Source organism: Athene cunicularia (genome assembly GCF_003259725.1).
Source record: "Athene cunicularia isolate RWA chromosome 2 unlocalized genomic scaffold, athCun1 chr2_part1, whole genome shotgun sequence".
Lineage (NCBI taxonomy): Eukaryota > Metazoa > Chordata > Aves > Strigiformes > Strigidae > Athene > Athene cunicularia.
This window is the reverse complement of record NW_020799095.1, coordinates 18,419,069-18,437,891: the sequence shown is the minus strand read 5'-3', so window position 1 is coordinate 18,437,891 and position 18,823 is coordinate 18,419,069. Positions and strand designations below refer to the sequence as shown.

The window sequence follows — 18,823 nt, the reverse complement described above, 5'->3', positions numbered from 1 at the left end:
CGGGCGGCCGGTGTCGGCGGCGGTGAGGGCGGGGGAGCATGGCCGCCCCCGGGTCGGAGAAGAGCAGCAAGAAGAAGACGGAGAAGAAGCTCGCCGCCCGCGAGGAGGCGAAGCTGCTGGCCAGCTTCATGGGGGTGATGAACAACATGCGCAAGCAGGTACGGCGGAGGCGGCGGCTCACCTCCCCCCCCTCCCCTGCCCCCGGTACAGCGGGGCCGCCCGGCGGCTCCACGGCTCCATCGCGGGGCTTGTGGGGACCCGGAACCGAGCAGGAAGGCGCTCGGCAGGGCTGCCTGCCGGGGGGGACAGCGCTGCTCTGTAGGCAGATCCGCCTCCTGGGCAAAGGATTGCTTGGGTTTCCCGTCGCTGGGTTTGACTGCGGTGAACCCCTGGGAGGACGGTGCTGCCGAGGCCAGCCGGGGCGCCGGGAGCCTGAGCCTCTGAGGCGGGCCTTGGCCACGGGGAAGGGTAACTCAGAGACGCTGCCCTACGCTGACACAGCAAGTGTGGCAAGTTCAGATTTTGTTTGCGATGGCTTATTGTTGGTGCTGAAGGCAGAAGACACAGTGGACCCACTCCTTATCTCATAGCACCTTGCCTGTGGTAGGGCAGAATTTAAGTTGCGATCGATCATAGAATACCAGGTTGGAAGGGACCTTAAGGATTGATCGTTTGGTCCAACCTTTCTTAGCAGAAGCCCGGTCTAGACAAGATTGGCCAGCAGCACCATGTCCAGCCAGATCTTAGAAGTGTCCGATGTTGTGGTTTCCACCACTTACTGGGGAGATTAGTCCAATGGCTGGTGGTTCTCACTGTGAAAAAATGTGGCGGAGTTTCTCCAGATAAGAGTATTTACGTAGTCCTTTTCAAACAGAAACCTGAGGGCAGTGGAGATGTTGATGATGGATTTTAATCAGGAACTCTTCTCTGAACAAATGGGCTGTGAACCCCTGGAACACTATCGGTATAGTGAAGCTGCAGTGGGAGGAGAGGGATGGCTGTAACCATGGTTCGGTTTCACCGGTAGCATTTCTTCTTGTGCTTCATACCAAGTATGTCTGGCCATCTCATTAAGAAGCCAATGGCAGTACAGGGGGCTAGTGACCTCATCTTTACAAATTCTGACCTTTCTGGCAGATAAAATTCCTAGATCAATAGCCTATAATTATTATTGAAGGTGACTCTTCAGTTTATTGATAGAGCAAGAGTGGTAACCAAAATTATAATTATACAAGTGGATTTCAGTTGAGCTGGCCAAACTGAAAGAAATGCTGCTTTCTTATTTTTTTAATGTTTCTTTTCCCCCCTTAAAAAGTTCAGACTTCTGGTACAGGAGCAGAAGGATGATCTGTGTAACTCTTTGAATATGAAGAAATCTGTCTTGGAGGAGGAGAAGCTGGCTTGATTGTGGTACTGTTGTTCTCTTAAAAAATGATGTGGCGCCAGTTAAAGCTGACTCTGAAGCCAGCTGTTAAAGAACAGTTGGGGGCTTTGTATTTGGCACTGTCATGTATTGTACCTTCTAGGGTTTAGCTGTTTGTCTCTCGGTGTTAGTCTTGCCAAAGGCTCAGTCCAGCTTTTAGTGATGTGGTCATCAGCAGTCTAGGTCCTGGGCTAGCAAGTGATGTCACAGTGTTGATTCTGCTTTTCCCCAGCACTTCAGCCCTGTCCTTCTCACTAATATGCAGCCAGTTGTATTGTCTGCATAAGCCATTTCATGCAACAAAGCTCCTATGTATGAAAAACCAAATTGGTTTCAAGACTTCAGGTACAGGAGTTGAGACTTAAAGCCTATGATCTACTTTTTTAGGTTTTGTTTCTCTTCTAATTAGGTAAATATATTCCATGGTGTAGCTGAGTTCATAACTCTGCTCATTACTGTTCAGCTCATACCTCTGTCATTGTTGACAAGGGGATTCCAGATGCTGTTATGCTTTGTAAGTAGATAAGAGGAAATACTTTGCTCCCTTAGATATATGCACAGACCCTAGCACAGAGAAATCACAGTGCTTTACCATGTAACTACTCCAGTATCTGGCACCATGTTGTTCTGTGTAAGAACCTCATCTTTCAGTATAATAGAGGGCCAGCTCTCACCTAGTTGTGAGTTACTCTAAACAGGGAGAGGGAGAATCAGGATTAAGTGCTGTGAAATTGATGTGTACTTCTGATTCAAATTTCAAAATCTGTTATGCCCAGGGAGGTGCAACTCTGAATTTTGCCTGCTATTAGTGTTTCTTGGAAACTTCTAATCTGACCTCAGATGGTGGTTTTGCATCTCCCACCTAGTGCTGACTGCTCCAGAAATTCTTGTTTAGTTCATGACGCTCACACTTCTTTAGGGAGTTGTTTGTAAGAAGTTAACTATTACTTGGGGGACAATGTGATTATATAGGATAAAATTAGAAAGTCAGCAGGAGCCAGAGGAGAATGTACTAGTTCAGCTGATTAGTTGTGCTAAAGTTTAAAGGATTTATAGGCTTTGTATTTTGCTAAGTCAAGAACTATGCTGTGGTTATAAAACCTAAATATGATATGAGTTTAAAATTTCCTGGGATGGAAGTAGCAGCATGCATGTGGGGCACTAGCTATTTAAATGCATTAGTTTAATGCTGTAGGAGAATGGGCTGATTGGAAGGTGCAGAATTTGAAAGAGGCTACTTTTTGTGTGAGCTCTGATCTAGAAGCAGCCTCCATGAGTATGGGAGTTTAGAGTAAACTATGGACATACTTGTACTTAGTACTGGTAAGATGTTGGGGGCAAGTATGTTTAGTCTATGGAGGGCTTCTTGCTCATCTCTGATATGAGATGGCCTGTGGGGGCGGTTTATGGAGCTATTTGACAGCATGTGCATAAATCCTTTGTTGCAACTTTGCAGCTGAGTGGAGGTCAGCTGTGAGTGAAGTAATTGAGAATGAAGCTGGGACGGAGTTGCAAGGTGTTGCCGGACCTGTTATTTGGAAGGTGAAGCACCCTAATGCAAGCTGATGTGCGGGTGTGTCCTTTGCTTAATGCAATACAAGTCATCTGTTGCCTCATTGGAGTGACTCAGTGACACCAGTGGGTCCTTCTGGAAAGAAGTACAGAAATCCTCAGAAGAGTGTCAGTTGAAATGAAACAGTCACACCCAGAAACATCCCAGGTGAAAACGATGGTTGGCAAATATTTCTTCCTGTGCTCAGAAAGGCCTTAGAATATCTGAGGTGCTTCAAATGCTGAGCTGAGGCACTAAATGTGTGAGAAATACAGCATGGAGATCAGGCAACAGTTGCAAGTCTTATCAAAGCTTCACCACAGGATGTTCTGGTATCTTGTACTGCTTGTTTCTTACACTTGTTTTGAACAAGATGTGCTGGGAATTTCAGCTTTAGAGGACTTCCTCTGAAACTCTTCTTGAAAGGTCTCTTTTATTTTTGCTTATTCAATCCTAAATGGTTTAAAGCTACAGATGTACAAAGGAAGCTGTATGTCACCCCCTAATTAAAACACTTTAAAAAATATATATTATTTGTATTTTGTCCCGTGTGTGCTTCTGAGAGGCCTTTCCTTCAAGAAACTAAAAACCAGGTTTATTTGAAGGGGTTGCATATATGGATGATCAGCCTTCTGAGGTGTGCCCTAGATAGTATTGTCTGTATGGGGGAAAATGTTCTAAGCAAGTATGTACTTCCCAGAGTAGAGATGCTCTTTTCTGGGGTTACTACTTGGATGGGTGTAGGTAGGTGTTCTTAAAGTAGTAGTTGAAAATTAATTCCTGTTTTTAGGAAGCAGTGCTGTTCAGTTTTTCTTTCTTAATAAAGATGTTGTAATTAACTGTAGTATGGTGTGAATTTACTTCAGTCAGTATGTTCTTAGATTCTGAAATGATATCCTTTATCTTCAAATTATGTTTTTTTACCCCAATCCCTTACTCTTATGTCTCCTGACAACTTTTTGTAAGTTCTGTCACTTTCCTTTCTCCTTCTAGTGCTTGACGGTTTACATGTAGGGGAGAAACTAACTGCTTGCATACAAATATCAAACAGATGAGAAACAAAAGGCTTTTTTTCCCTCTGGCAGTTAATTGCTTATCAAGTGTGAACAGTCAAACTCTTCCATAGAAGTGATGTTTTTGGGGTACATTTTCTTAAAAGTGTTCAATCACTTTCACTCTGGTTGGGCAATATGATGGTGGTCTTCAGATATGAGGTTCCTATGAGTATTTCTGAAAATCAACAGCTGAGAAGAGAGCCACTGATAGATGAAGAAGGTAACATAAATGCATCCTCAGCTAGATGCTGCAGAGCCCATGTTATTGGAGGCTGATATAAATACTACAGGAAAAACTTTAATCAGAGTTCATGTTATTTGTGGCCATCCTTAAGGTACAAGTTCATGGGTAAACTTAAGTTTGCTAGTTCTCCGGGTTACTGAACTTAACTTTGACTTTCAGAAAATCTTTTCATTGTATAATACTCTCGAGTTGTGTGGATTAAGAAAAGCAATTAATTTCCATAATCTGTTTTTAAAGAAATGTTGTTGAAAGTTTTTTGAAAATGCTGTTCTTCACATTTTTTTGTCTGTGTTTTTCTCTTGATTTAGAAAACTCTATGTGATGTCATTCTTATGGTTCAAGACAGAAAAATTCCAGCTCACCGTGTTGTGCTTGCTTCGGCCAGTCATTTTTTTAATTTGATGTTTACTAGTAAGTCTTTTCAAAATCAATATAATTATAAGCTTTTGTGTTTATATCCTGTTATACTAGTGTCTGACAAGCTGTTTATTTTATGAAAGTGATTAATTTCAAGGATAAGTGTAAGTGAAGATTTCCTCATTTTATGTGCTTCCATTCATCTGTTTACCCTTCCCCTCATTTTCCCTTCAACACTTTTGATCAAGTTAAGTGTTACTTCATATGTGAGCTCATATTAATTGGGCCCATATGTTGTATTAGAATTGGTCTCCCTCTCTTGACCTGAAAACTGGGAGTTTTTACTCCCATGACAGAATTTGTCTGCACCATTGCTTCTCACCATTGGTCTCTTCCACATATAAAATGGGCTTTTAGAAGTGTCCGTATCCTTGCATTTATGCTATCTTTACAAACTTGATTAGTATCTATCTTTCTTCTTTATGCCTTAGCCATGAACTCTAAAATTACTGTGCTATAAAACACATATTTAAGTCTAATAGAAGTAAAATAACCATGCCTTCCAATGGTCAGTTTGTAATTGTCTGTGGACAGACTTACAGTTCTGTGTCTGGTTGTGGGGAGCTCAGAGCTGTCTCTATTGTTATCAGTTTAAATGTGGAAATAGCTTTTGACAGTGTGCTTCCTGGTTTTGGTAATGCTAACTTGGCAGTCTGCACTGCAGTTGATAGCATCTATGACCTTTTCTATTTAATATGGTTTATCATAATTTACATAATAGTTATGTGCACACATCAGTTACTTTTTGTCCCACTGCCTCGTTTCTTTCCTGACTTGCGTTAGTAATCCTGGGAAAACAGCAATCAACTGTGTGAAGTTTTTAGCAGTTTCCCATGTTGTATAATCACTTTATTTTCTACTGTTTGCAAAATAAATAGTAACTAGAGTGACTTATTGATGGAGTTTGTTTTTTAATCTATTTGCAGCAAATATGCTTGAATCAAAGTCCTTTGAAGTGGAGTTAAAAGATGCGGAACCTGACATTATTGAACAGCTCGTGGAGTTTGCCTATACTGCAAGGTAGCTTCATTATTTAAAGCTGATACTTTTTTTCTAGGAATCCTGCCAATTGTAAATGATAAAATCTGAAAATAATGCTTTTATGATTCACCTGTTTTGTTACCATTACAATTCTTTGTTTAAAGTCTGATGTGACTAGACCTTATATCCTCTTCCCTTTTCATTTTTATTTAATCAGTAGGAAGCCCTACAGGCTAAAGAGAACAGTAGTTGTCTCCAGAAAGCAATTCGGAGCACTTCAAGCTTTTGACTTGAGTGTTGGAGTCGAGTGATGTTTCCCATTGTTCTGAAATTCGGGCCCTTATTGATATCAGCAGGGTTTCTCTTTATGGTCACAGTAGCTGTCACACAGAACCATTTCCAGGAGTTACACCTTTATTTCAGGACAGGCAGGGTGGATAACTGTTCTGTGAACAGCATTTCCCGTCTGTCTCAGGTTGTCTGTGTGTGGGTGGGGGTGGTTGTTTTTTGTTTGGGTTTTTTTTTTTTTAAAACAGCTTGTGCAGATGACTAGGATTGTCAACAGCACTTTTCAATCAGCTCTCATGACAGATGGATGACAGGCCTTTCATCTTTGTACTAATGGGATTAATTCTCCTTAGGAAGGCTTTCTCCTTTCTTTGAGAGGAATCTTGTGTGCTCCATCAGTGGTAAGAGACAGTCAGTGTCAGCACCCCATTGGTATGGTTGCCTTCCCTGGTGCCCAGGCCCTTGTCTGTAAGCTCTGTACCTTCTCTTGAAGCACTGCCAGGCTGGTGGTTCTGCTTGTGCACTCTGGGCAAATCAGTCAGAGCAGCCTTGACAATGAGTTTAGACAGATTTTTGCTGATGCCTGTTTGGAAGTAGGAGACTGTTAGGAAAAAAAATCATATTCATTTCTGCTTTGTGAAAGTGGCTAATCACACAAGTCAGAGCAATAGTATGGTACTGCAGAGGGCCTGTGTTAAAGGCTTTTCTTCAGAATCCATGACTGCTTACTCTTTGCCCTTCCTCAGTAAAGCAGAGCAAATGAAAGCAGTTTGGAAAGATCATGAAGGGAAATTGTGTGCTCAGACTGTGTGTGAAAAATTCTTGGGTAAATAGCAGGGAAATAATTTTTCCGTTTATGTGAATAAGTTGCCTTTTTTTACTACAGCAAAGTAAGTAATTCTAGTGATTTCAGTCCTACACTTCCTGTTTTTCAGAATCTCAGTTAACAGCAATAATGTCCAGTCTTTACTAGATGCAGCAAACCAATATCAAATTGAACCTGTGAAAAAAATGTGTGTGGACTTTTTAAAGGAACAAGTTGATGCTTCCAATTGTCTTGGTAAGAGAAATGCATACGTAAATTTACTGTTCATTTTTTTAACTCTGCTGTTCCTGAAAAACAGATACTATTGTCTAAAAGGCAGCAATGACTAAATCCAGGCATGTAAAAATAATTTTGCTCTGAATCTGTTGTCCCTTGTCATAGACAAAATAAACTGACAGTTATCGTGCCAGTATCAGGGTTCACTGACTGCTAGGTCTCATGCCAGCTTGGCAACACCCTGGAGCTTCTTGTTTCTTAAGAGAACCTCAGCTGCTTAACAAGGTGGAGCTTTCAGTTGTTACAGAATTTGACAGAGTTGTAATTTCTGCAGAACTAGCATATCTTTTAAAAGTATGAACAGGATAAGTTTAGGTTACTTTTGGTTTTAGTTGCTCTTCATCTTGACTGAAATCCATGAATGTCACCTGTGCAAGTTTGATATTGTATATTTTCTGTAGCCCTAATGTGATGAACTCGGTGTTACAGAAAAGGTAAACAAGTAGAACTAAGTGCTTTTTCATGCTAAAGATTCGGTGCACTTTATTTAATCAGAGATTAAAAATAAACTTGTTTGTAGGGTTTTATTGACATTTGTCATGTAATTCTAGTAACTTCCTAATGTTATAGATGTTTATAATATCAATAGAAATGTTTTGCAGAGAATCTGAACTATAATGATTGAACTGACACTTTGGTGCAGTACAGCTGTGGCTCTGAAACAACTGCTAGAAGAAAGACATTACTTTCTAAGGAAAATGCCACTTATGCTTGCTTTAAGGCAAACCTCCTCAGTGGGTTTTGTTAACTAGAAGAATAATTATGGTCTTTTAACACTTGCATTCTTTGTTGCTAATTTAAAGCAAAAAAGGGACGTAAAGATTAAATCAATTTTTCTTCAAGGCATTGTTTACAAGTTGAAATTGTTCTGTGCAGATTCATAAGCAAGTCCACAGTTCACAGGGTTTTTTTACATTTGAGAGAAATCATGAGTTATTTTGAAACTCTTGATACTTTGTCAAGAGGTCATACACTCGGATTTTATCTTTCTGGTTTGCTCAGAGCAGCTCAGGCTAGTTGCAGCCCATGGGTTGGTGAGTTGCTTCTACCCCACTTACCATCTTCTCTGTAGAAAGAGGAGGAAGATTGTAGTGCAGTATGCTGAAAAACTCTGTGTTTACCCAATTTCTAATGGGAATGGAATTAGTTCAGTAAGAATAGGGATCAGGAGCTTGTGCTTATCCTAGTTTGTCTTGAGTTGCAGATGAGTTGTGACAGCATGTCTGTTAAAGAAAAAAAAGCATAGTAATAAACTGGGGTTGCAAGTAATATTTTAATATATTAAAGGTAATTGCAATTCAAATTTGGAAGGGTTTTTTCTTAATTTTTCCTTAATAGGTATAAGTGTATTAGCAGAATGCCTAGACTGTCCAGAACTGAAAGCCACTGCAGATGACTTTATCCATCAGCATTTCACTGAAGTTTACAAGACAGATGAATTTCTTCAGCTTGATGTTAAGCGTGTGACACATCTCTTGAATCAAGATACGTTGACAGTGAGGGCAGAGGACCAGGTGAGATCCCTGTTTCATACAGCGAAGAGCATTCAACTTCACTATCTTTTTTAATAAAGAATTGGTTTAAAGTATCTCACTTCTGATGGTCCTACAGTATGTGATGCTCATAGTGCTTGCTAAATTTTAGAATAAAAATTCAGCCTGGCTTGGTCAAAACCAAATATTAATGAATATTCACATTTCAAGTTTGGTTATTATGTGTTTTGTTTCAGCAAACTGGAAAGAAAGCAATCATAAAGGGGGTAAGCAAAATAGTTTCCTTTATTGAGATAGCTATAGAGATTCTGACTCCATAGTATGTGAGCTGAATTAAGTTGGATGTACTATAGCAGTTGCTCCTAGATTGGGGTTCCTGTGCTATCACTGAAATGAGCTACTTCAAAGTGGTAAACAAACTGCATTTTAATGGCTGCATGTCTCTACCTGAGTATGGGCTCAGTCCATTTCACAGAGGAGTTGCTTCTGATGGAAACATATGAATACACAAGTTAAGTTTTGGGAACTGAGGGGTTTTGAAGCAAGGTGAACAAAACAGTGAAAGCTCGATGCATTGAGAGTGATGGATCAATGGAAGGCCTTTATTTAGGGAGGAGACACAAAAAAGTTTAGGTGGCTGAAAGGAGCCTGGAGTTTCACTCAAAAGTTGTAACCTGTGGTAGAAATTACATTTGCAGGTGTCCCATTCAGAAAGTTTGATTCAGTTTATAACATAGCCCTGAGTGATTGTTCGCCAGCTGGTTCTTCCTGCTGCAGGAAAATAGGAAGTGTATGAAGTCTGCACTGCAGCCCAAAGAGGTGATTGTAGCTGCTGGGTACTTCTTGTAGCTTCTTAGTCAAATCTGTTGAAAACAAATGGAAATCTTGTCTTTCTAGCTATGCTATTCTGGTGCTTGAACTCAGTAGTTTGGGTACGTTGTCATGAATTGACTCATACCTTTGAAGTGCAGCAGGCGGATCTCATAGCCAACGTCATAGGTATCCACTTGGATAGAAATGGATGTTTTCCTGACTGTGAAGTTTAGCTTTCAGAGAATTAATGTGTTTTCTTCAATGTATCAATTGCAGTAAAAAATCTTAAATGAAAATAAGAATTACTGAGAGTGGGGAAGTAATTTCATGTGACTGAATGTGATAGTCGGCTAGTTACAAGTATAAACATGAGTTTTGTCACATTCTTGCCAGGTGCTGGGAAAAGTTAAGGTCTCAGGGTAACAGTCTCAAAGCTGGAAGTGGTGTTTGGCTTGCAGCCAAAATGACACTTTGAAATTTATATTCTTGTTCTGTTGGTAAGGTAATATAGCATTCTTTAACTTGGTGGCATAAAATTTCTTTAGGAAAGTGGTGGTGTGCAGTATGAAACTGGAAGTTTGCCAGTGATACTATAGTAATCTTATTTCTCAGAAGTACTGCTAGAAAGTTGACATTATACTCTAACTTTTGTATTAGTGTAAAGCATATTTACATTTAGCAAAAAAAAAAGAAAGTAGCTTTAATTACTGTCCTATTTTTCCTGTACGCAAGTAATGTTTCTGTTGATGAAGGGATAAAATGTTCCTGTCTAATCATTCTGTTAAATTTCCTTATCTGATGGAGTTGAGCCTTAAATATTTTTTTATTTCTTTATTCTCCCTTGCTCCCTGATCATTTTGCAGAATTATAGTTGAGGTGGTATAGCAGTCCCTCTGAATAACTCTAATTCTGCCACTAAATGTGTTTCCACATTATATCTCAGTCACTCACCACTGATCGCTGTGATCAATTCCAGCTACAGGAGTAGGTATTGACTGTGTTATCACTTGTAATGAAGTTAGTGCTGACTATGAAGTGGCAGCATAGTAGATGAGCTTGCTAGGTCTGAGAGCAGCATGGAAGTATCTTAGGTAGTATTGGATTTTCATTTCACTCCTCCTGACCCAGAAGACAGTCATAAATAGAGCAGATTTCTTGGTTGTCTTCCCTGCCCCCCAAGAAAACCCATTGTCTTTTCCTGTAGAGGAGATAGAGAGGAGACTCTCTAATAAATTTATGGTAGTCTGCAGCTGAAAACTTTTATTCAAATGGTCCCCTAAAACACAATGATAGCAATATATTTTGATCCCCAACACTGCGAATTGATAACAGAAGCAGTTTGTCAGCTCAGGAGACTATATCAAGTAGAAGCTATTTCAACGTTTCTGGTGAATTGTTACCTGTGTTAGGGCATGGAACTCAAAGCATGTTAGACTCAATCTGGTACAGGGGTTATCCACATAAATGTGAATTACTGATTCATGCTTCCCATTTGGAGGAGAAAAAGGTTACATAGTAGAAGTGGGGGGGTGGGGGTGGGGGTGGTGTGTGTTTGTAGATGGATTTTATTCTGTGGTTGTGCATTTGTTTTACTTAATGTCTGAGAATCATCTTTTCTTGGGGTTTGATTGGTTGTTTTGTTGGGTTTTTTTGGAAGATGGTGTGGATCCCCACATACTAAAATGTTAGTATAAGGTCACCAATGGGCAGAAGAATCAGTTTGGAGCATTAAGGTTTAATAATTTGTCTTAGTGTGTGGTGATGTGCTTTATGCTTTTCTTTCCTCTCTTGTTAAAGGTTTATGATGCAGCAGTCAGATGGTTGAAGTATGATGAGCCAAATCGCCAGCCGTACATGGTTGATATTCTTGCTAAAGTCCGATTTCCTCTTATATCAAAGAACTTCTTAAGTAAAACAGTTCAGGCTGAACCACTTATTCAGGATAACCCAGAATGCCTTAAAATGGTGATCAGTAAGTTGACCTCTAGATTAAATTTTTAATGTTCTGTGTAATTTTAAAAATGCTGTGGAATTCTTGAAAATTGTTTGCTTTAAAATGCTCTGACAACATTTTCACATTAAATGTATCTGACTTTGTTCCCACTAGGATGCTGTGTTGAGTTGAAGTTGGATTAGCAGATTAATATGTAAATAAAACCCAGTTTATGTAACCCAGTGTGACTTTCATTTCTTTCCTCCAAGCAAATGACATGAACTCCATGACAAGTAATGGAATGGAGATTTTGTCAATGCATTGTTAGGGTAATTGGAAGTGTTAGTGTGCCTTTGGAACAGGCTAGATCAATTTGTTCATGTTTGTATGTGAATTAAAAATGTTTTATGTCAAAATTTTGAATATTATGTAGCTTTCCTAAGCAAACTAGAATGTTAAGCATGTGTTTTGCTGTTTTTATCTCTAATATATACTGACCATTGAGCCTACGGACAGTTGCATTCTCAAGGTGCAGATGAGATAGAGAACAAGCTTCCCTTTTACTTTCAGACACCATTTGAGAAATGTGATCATGTAAGAAAGAAAAACCTAGATGTTGATAAATATTCTGGAAAGAAATATTTTCATTTCAGTAGCAGTTAACTAGTTGGCTTCATTTTAGTGTAGATCTAAAAAATGGTACGTAATTGTTTTCCTCCAGTCTCAATGAGCAAGATTCAGATTAACCTATATGTTGGTAAGTATTTGCTGACCATCAGCATCTCAGTCATACTTCTTGTGTGACATGGAGTTGGGTGCATTGTTTAAGAAATAAGGATTTTTGTTTGTCTGGTTTTAGTGGCTTGGACTGTCACTAATATTTTTGCACTCTTTGGAATGTTTCTTAGGAGAATGCCTATTTTCTTATACCAATTGTAACTAATATTTTGCATTTTGAAGCTAAGTACCAAAGTGAGGAGTTTTCATGAGGTACAATGTGCTAGAGATGCCTGCCTTATTCATCAGAAATTAGGGGTGTGAGGAGGCAGGGATGGTTGACTCCTCACTGGGTTCAAGTCCCTTGTTTTAATGTTAGGGTTGTCCTCTTTAGGCTCCCAGTTTTCTTGTTCCTTTTCTTTGGGTTTGCCTCCTTTTGCCTATTTCAATATGACAAACTTAGTTGCTTGTTAATATTGGTTAAATGAGCTGAATTGGTATATAATGTGAGTCTATATCAATGTCCTGTTTTCATATGGAGCAGGCAATTTGAAATAGGGTGTAAATCTGGATGTATGCTCCCATCCTCATGTGCTGCTATGTATTCTGCCCTTTTAAATCAAAGCTGTATAGGTGTAATGTAGAAACTTGGTTTTCCCCCCCTTTTCCTTCCCTTCCCTCTCACCTCCCATCCCTGCCTGTGAAACATCCCTTTCCATGTATGAAATACACTGGATCTGCAAAGAGTTGTTGTCTTCCTTACAGGTGGGATGCGCTACCATCTACTTTCCCCAGAAGACAGAGAAGAGTTAGTAGAAGGTACAAGGCCAAGAAGGAAAAAACATGATTATCGCATTGCTTTGTTTGGAGGCTCACAGCCCCAGTCCTGCCGATATTTTAATCCAAAGGTAATCGTTACCTCAAAATGCATTAAGATTCACTGTTTGTAATCTTACATGTTTTATTTGCTGATAATATTAACTAAGACATAATGACCTACAAAACAGTATTAGGTAGGATGTATTCCCTGCCTTTTGGGTATACAGTTGGAAAAGTATGGTTAATTGGGTATTTTCAAATCTGTGTACCTAGAAGTAGTACTTAATTTTTAATAGAATGATTTTGTGTTCGTTGGCAATATTAGTTTTGATAAATCCATCTGAGTTAAGAATTCATTGATATGTGCATCCCACAGCTGGAACTAAAAGGTCACCGAAACATCAAGCAATCGGTTAGGAATATATGGAAGTCTGTATGCATGTGCATGCACATATGTGTTCAGAGAATAACTCAAAGCAATTTTTTTAGCACAATTATTGGCTAATTAGCTAATTGGTAACATTAGTATGTTAGTGTAGAAGCCAGTTTTAGAGTGCAAGGTGGTTTTTCAGTGCATTTATTATAAACATGTAACCACTTCTAAATCCCAATGGTTCAGAGTTTTGTTAGTTCTTAACAGTATATAAGGAGAAGAATTGGGAGGCAGGTATTCTGTAAGTGGAAAAGAGTGAGTTTCTACAACAAAACTTTAGAGATGGCTAATTTAGAGTGAGCAAGCAAGCTAGCTTTGCCTGAAATTTGTTTCCATGTTCCCCGAGTAAAATCAAGCCACAGGAGTGGTGTATATTTCAGCTATGCAGACTAAATGGTTTAGAAACATCAGCTGCATGCAAAAGGATTATCCATACTCTTTTACCAGACAAGCACATGCACTACTACAGAGAAAAATTACTACATAAATATCAGGGTTATGAGATCACAAGTTATGAGATCACATACATGTAATATTTTATTGCAGAAATTGTGGTTGTTCTAACTGAGCAAATTAAATGCTTGTTATGATTTCAAGCAGTTTTGTGTGTTATCTGTGTGAATTTTATAGTCAGTGTGAGCCCTGTCAAATCTAATTCAGAATGAATGAGTTCTTGGGATGTGTTTTGAACTCATCATTCACATTCCCTTATGCAAGATAAAATTGAAGATACATTCTTTGAGTGCCACTTAAGTCTGGAGAAAAAACTGACCAGCTTTGCTGACTTAGTTTGAGAAACTTTTAGTATGTGTTTTTATTAGGAATTCCAAATTCCTAAGTAACAACTACCTTTTTGCTTCTTACACATACTCAAAGCAAGCAGTACTTCAGCTGAGGGTGAGAAGGTGAAGGGAACAGAGCAGATAATTCTTTTCAAAATCTGAGCTGGGAAAGCTTTTGAACAGAGTATTCATCCTTTTCAGTTACTTGGTTTTGGCATTTTAACAAGTTGTAATTCACCCAATATGCTCTGACCTGTCTTTTATTAGAAGGAAATCAGATCAAAGTTTCTCTCTCTTAACTTCCAGTTACTTAGGCTGGAACAAAGCTGACTTTAGGTAGGATAGAAGCAAGCTTTGAGACTTATTGCCCCAGTCATTAATTGGCAATGGTATTACCAGCATAGCATGCATGTGGTCTCTTTACCAACCTAACTGGTAGGTTAAACTTCATAAGTGCCTAACATCAGTGGTAGTCAGAGCTCAAAAGATGGGAGATGTTGCTTCATCAGTCTTTATAAACTAATATAAGCTCCCCAAGTTGTCACCATATATTTTCTGAAAATCTTGTTTGAAAAATAATCATCTCGGTGCATGCTGAGTGGGAGCAACAGGCAAAGACTTAAAACTAGAAGGAAAATGATATATGTAGGGAGGTGGTCTTTAGTCAGAGCTAAACTATATTACAAGAAGTCTGTTTTGTAGACAAAAAGTCTTATCTTTATAAGTCTACACAAAGTATAGGATAAAATAGCTTATTTTTTTTCATAGACTAATTGTCCAGGCATAACCGAAAAAGAACTGAGTTTGGAAGAAATTTTGCAGAACTGCCTCTTGATCAAGCTTTATGGCCTTGCATGTGTATTAATGGAGAGAGGGGTGGGGGACAGGGAAGGAGAAGGAAAAAAGTGGGTAATTGGAGAACTTGATTCTAACAAGCATGTCTTCCTTGAATGTTTTCCTAGTGCTTATGCTTTCTTGGGTATTCTTAGCTAGCCTGTCATGTCTTGTTGAAAAGCTTTTACTTACTTCATTTCAACTCTAAGCTATTTAAAGGTCCTTTTCTGGATGTTTCGCTTGAGTATCTGAGTTTGATCTTTAATTAACTGTGACAATAGCTTCTTAAATGCAACAAACCAAGGATCCAGAACCCCTGTGGGATTAGCATCCTGTGCATGCAAAATAAGGATGGGATGTAAGGCTCCAATGCTGCAAAGACTATATCACATTTAACTCACTTTTAAGTTTCATCAAAAGATGATGGGAGTTTCACAGAGCAGAGAATTAAGGTTGTGTACTTTTGCAAGGTTAGGACCTTGGGAAAGAATTGACGTTTTCTTTGTTGTCTGTTGAACTGCTTGAATAGTGACTTAGTCCTTCACTTTTGATTTTAATTAAATTTTTGTCAGCTAAAGAAACAGTTCAAAACAAATGTTATGTTTCTCCTGAAAATGTGTTTCTCAGTTGTGATAAAATTTCAATAATTCTAACACTATAAAACTATTGCAAAAAATTTTAATTTTCACTGATTGCTTTGCACACAAAATTAGTCTCTAATGTTAATCTTCATTTTGTTGTTGTCAGAAAGGGTACTTTAAATAAGAGTGGATTGGAATACTGTATATTATTTGTTGAGACTGTTAGCAGTATTACTTTAAGTCTGTATTTGTTGTCTTTGTTGCACTGTAACTGATACTTCCACTGATGCATGTAATTCATCAAGAGAGCAAAATGATGCAACAGGACAGATGCAGACGGGCATAAAACTTGTGGAGCAATTTGGCACTGCTTTGATTAGAGGTGTTTGTTTTCAGCATACTACTAGAAATCCTAGATGTATTAGTGGTGGTGGGAAGCATTTTCTTGTTAAATTTGCCAGAGAATATTTCTTTTAAAGTTTTTTTTTTCCCCTCAACTTGGGAAGAAAATACTTATTGGTTTATGAATTTTTGATTAAAATTTATACATGACTTTATGGGATTTTGGGGCAGCAATATGCTTATTCTTTTGAAATTGCTGTCTCTAGTGACAGAAATGTCTGGAAGTTTTAACTTTTTAATAGTGCAAAATCCCAGCAGTGGCAAGTAAAAAGTAACAGATGTGTGGCATTGCTATTGCTTGATTATTAAAGGAATGAGAATACCTTTTATGAGGAGATAGAGCTGTAGTTAATAAGCTGTTAGTGGGGAGGTTTTCCATATTGGGCACATCTGCTGTTTACCCTGACAAACTTGGAAGAGGAGTTATCAACTGAAAATAAAAGACTTAAGCAGAACAAGATACTTTCACATGACTCATAATTACTTGTGCCATTCCTGTCATGGGGTCTTGTGGTTGTTAGGAGTTCAGATAGTTTTAGTGAGTGATTAAATAAATTCATGAAAGACAAAAAAGCCTTTCAGTTAAAAAAAAAAAACATACAGCTTCTGCCTCTGGTGTCCTGCATCACAATTTGTTAAAAACAAAGATCAGCATGGAAAGTGTCACCATATACCTATCTTGGTCTGTCCCTACTCAGCCTTCCAGAAATGAGGCTTGTCACTGCCCAGGGCTGTGTGGATCTCGACTGTGGCATAAAGTAACTCTTCTGCATAATTCTTAAATGTGCAGAATGCATAAATTGAAAGCAATTCTGTGGTGCAGACTACCACTGAAGAGCATTGCAAGAGAATGACCTAAATTGCCTACTGATGAAAGAGGAGGATACCGCTGAGTATGCTCAGTTATGGCTTTTCATTTGATAAAGGTGTGGATGAAATGGTAGCTATAAACTGAAACCGTAGAAGTGGGTCAGATCACAGCCCTTTATAACAGTAAAGGAAAACACCAGGTTTTTTGTAAAAGTGCCAGAAGTTTGAGCTAGAAAATATGTTGATCTTGCACAATGCACTAAGACATTTTCTTAAGATTTATGCAGCTATTTATTTTGCCATGCTGTAGTATGGCTTTCCTTTCTAGGATGCCCCAGGACCTGTTTCTCATCATAAAGGGCCACATGCACCTGCCAGCTCTTCTTGATATGGGGGATGCTACAAGAAAAGATTGTAAGATGTTTTGGACTATAACATGCTCTGCCTCTCTTTCTTTGAACCCCCATGTAGGAGTCGCTGTTCTTCCTCATTGACCAAGGTGTTTGAAGTATGTCCTTGCTAAGAAAATGTAATGATGTAACGTCTTGTGTGAACCATTACAATGAAGGTCATTCAGCAGGTTGAGTTAGACCATACTGAGGTGGCACAGATAACAGTTAAGGTCACGTACTTTCCTGTTCAGTATAGGATACAAGCTATGCTCATGGAATATGTGAGATGCTATTACTCAAGAAGTGTTTCTTGTGCTGTATGCTATCCTGGTCTGACATCAGTTGCTGAGTTTTGTGTTCTTAAGGCTTTGGGTAGCATTGCTGCCCATATTTGATACTTGCCTGTTTTGCTAATCCACGCAAAATCAGGTTTTAGGCAACATGACTGCCAGTATTTGTGATGGAGCATTACTCTATTTCTCATGCTATCAACTGTGGATAGCTGTAGATCATTTGTGTTTTGTAAATTCTGTAAATAAGCTTCTAGTTGTCATGGTAATAAAGTATGTATCAGAGCTTTTTAACTGAGTTGCTTGTCAATTTGGATATTATCTTCTCCTTTTTCCATTGCCTTTGTTTGGTACATTCTGTATTCTTTTTTTAGAATCAATCTGTTACTATATGTAAGATGTCTTCTTCTATTCCTAGAAAAGAAAATGCAATCCTACTTTATTGATCACGTGCACTGTGTCTGACATGATAGCAGCAGGAGGTCAATTCTGTTGGGGGGAAAAAAAAAAATCTGTTTTTCAGGGAAGTTGTACTTGGTGCACACAGGGGATGAGGAAATAGAAATTCATAATGTCGTGGTTCATTGCAGCTAACTATGTCTGTGTCTAAGAGAATTTTTCAAGAGTACGCCTGAGGAGTATTCTTCAATAAAGAGTATTCATGTTTGTTTTGAAAAGGAACTTTAAAACTGACCATATCTAAATCTCTATGAAAAGCTCTGTTTGAAAAACACTCGCTGTGCAGGTAAGTGTTATAATCTATTAGACATTACCTGTTCTTTGTAATGCAGGATTACAGCTGGACAGACATCCGATGTCCCTTTGAAAAGCGCAGGGATGCAGCTTGTGTCTTCTGGGACAACGTAGTTTATATTTTGGGTGGTTCCCAGCTCTTCCCTATAAAGCGAATGGACTGCTACAATGTGGTGAAGGATAGCTGGTATTCCAAGCTAGGACCTCCAACACCTCGAGATAGCCTTGCAGCCTGTGCTGCTGAGGGCAAAATTTATACATCTGGTGGTTCAGAAGTGGGTAAGACACTAAAAATCTTTAAAACAAACCAAAAAAAAAAAAGCACAAAGAAAGATACCTGGAAATTTTTCTGGTTTTTGCATGACTGTTGAAAAGAAACTGCACGTTGCCATGTTAGCTTAATGAGTTTATTTTCCCATACTTAGGATTTTATCCTCCCCACAATTTCTGTTGTGTTTTTAAAATGGTTTCACTTATTGAAATGATTAATATTTACATTAATTAGAGCATAATGTACACTGCAACTCTTAGAGTTAACTAGGGACAAGCAAATATATTGGGTGTGTCCCAGTTTGCTCTTAGCTTACTTCTATAAATCTACAGAACTCAGTGTGGTTTAAAATGATCTGCAACGTATGGCCAGAATAGCCGCATTTTGACAGCGGCATTCCTTGTATACAATGTATGTTAGGCCTCATGGTGGGGGGGG

The 18,823-nt window shown here is 38.7% G+C and overlaps 1 protein-coding gene across 1 annotated transcript in view; it reads left to right on the top strand.

The window, feature by feature from the left end:
* Nucleotides 1–3: 3 nt before the first annotated feature.
* The window catches only part of KLHL7 (kelch like family member 7), a 24,788-nt gene continuing 5,968 nt past the window's right edge, over nucleotides 4–18,823 (top strand). The window contains exons 1-8 of the mRNA XM_026842049.1: nucleotides 4–158; nucleotides 4,583–4,685; nucleotides 5,618–5,711; nucleotides 6,896–7,020; nucleotides 8,401–8,576; nucleotides 11,166–11,340; nucleotides 12,784–12,926; nucleotides 18,153–18,393. Of these exons, the coding sequence (XP_026697850.1) occupies nucleotides 39–158; nucleotides 4,583–4,685; nucleotides 5,618–5,711; nucleotides 6,896–7,020; nucleotides 8,401–8,576; nucleotides 11,166–11,340; nucleotides 12,784–12,926; nucleotides 18,153–18,393 (1,177 nt within the window). The 5' untranslated portion in view covers nucleotides 4–38. The remainder of the gene's footprint in view (nucleotides 159–4,582; nucleotides 4,686–5,617; nucleotides 5,712–6,895; nucleotides 7,021–8,400; nucleotides 8,577–11,165; nucleotides 11,341–12,783; nucleotides 12,927–18,152; nucleotides 18,394–18,823) is intronic.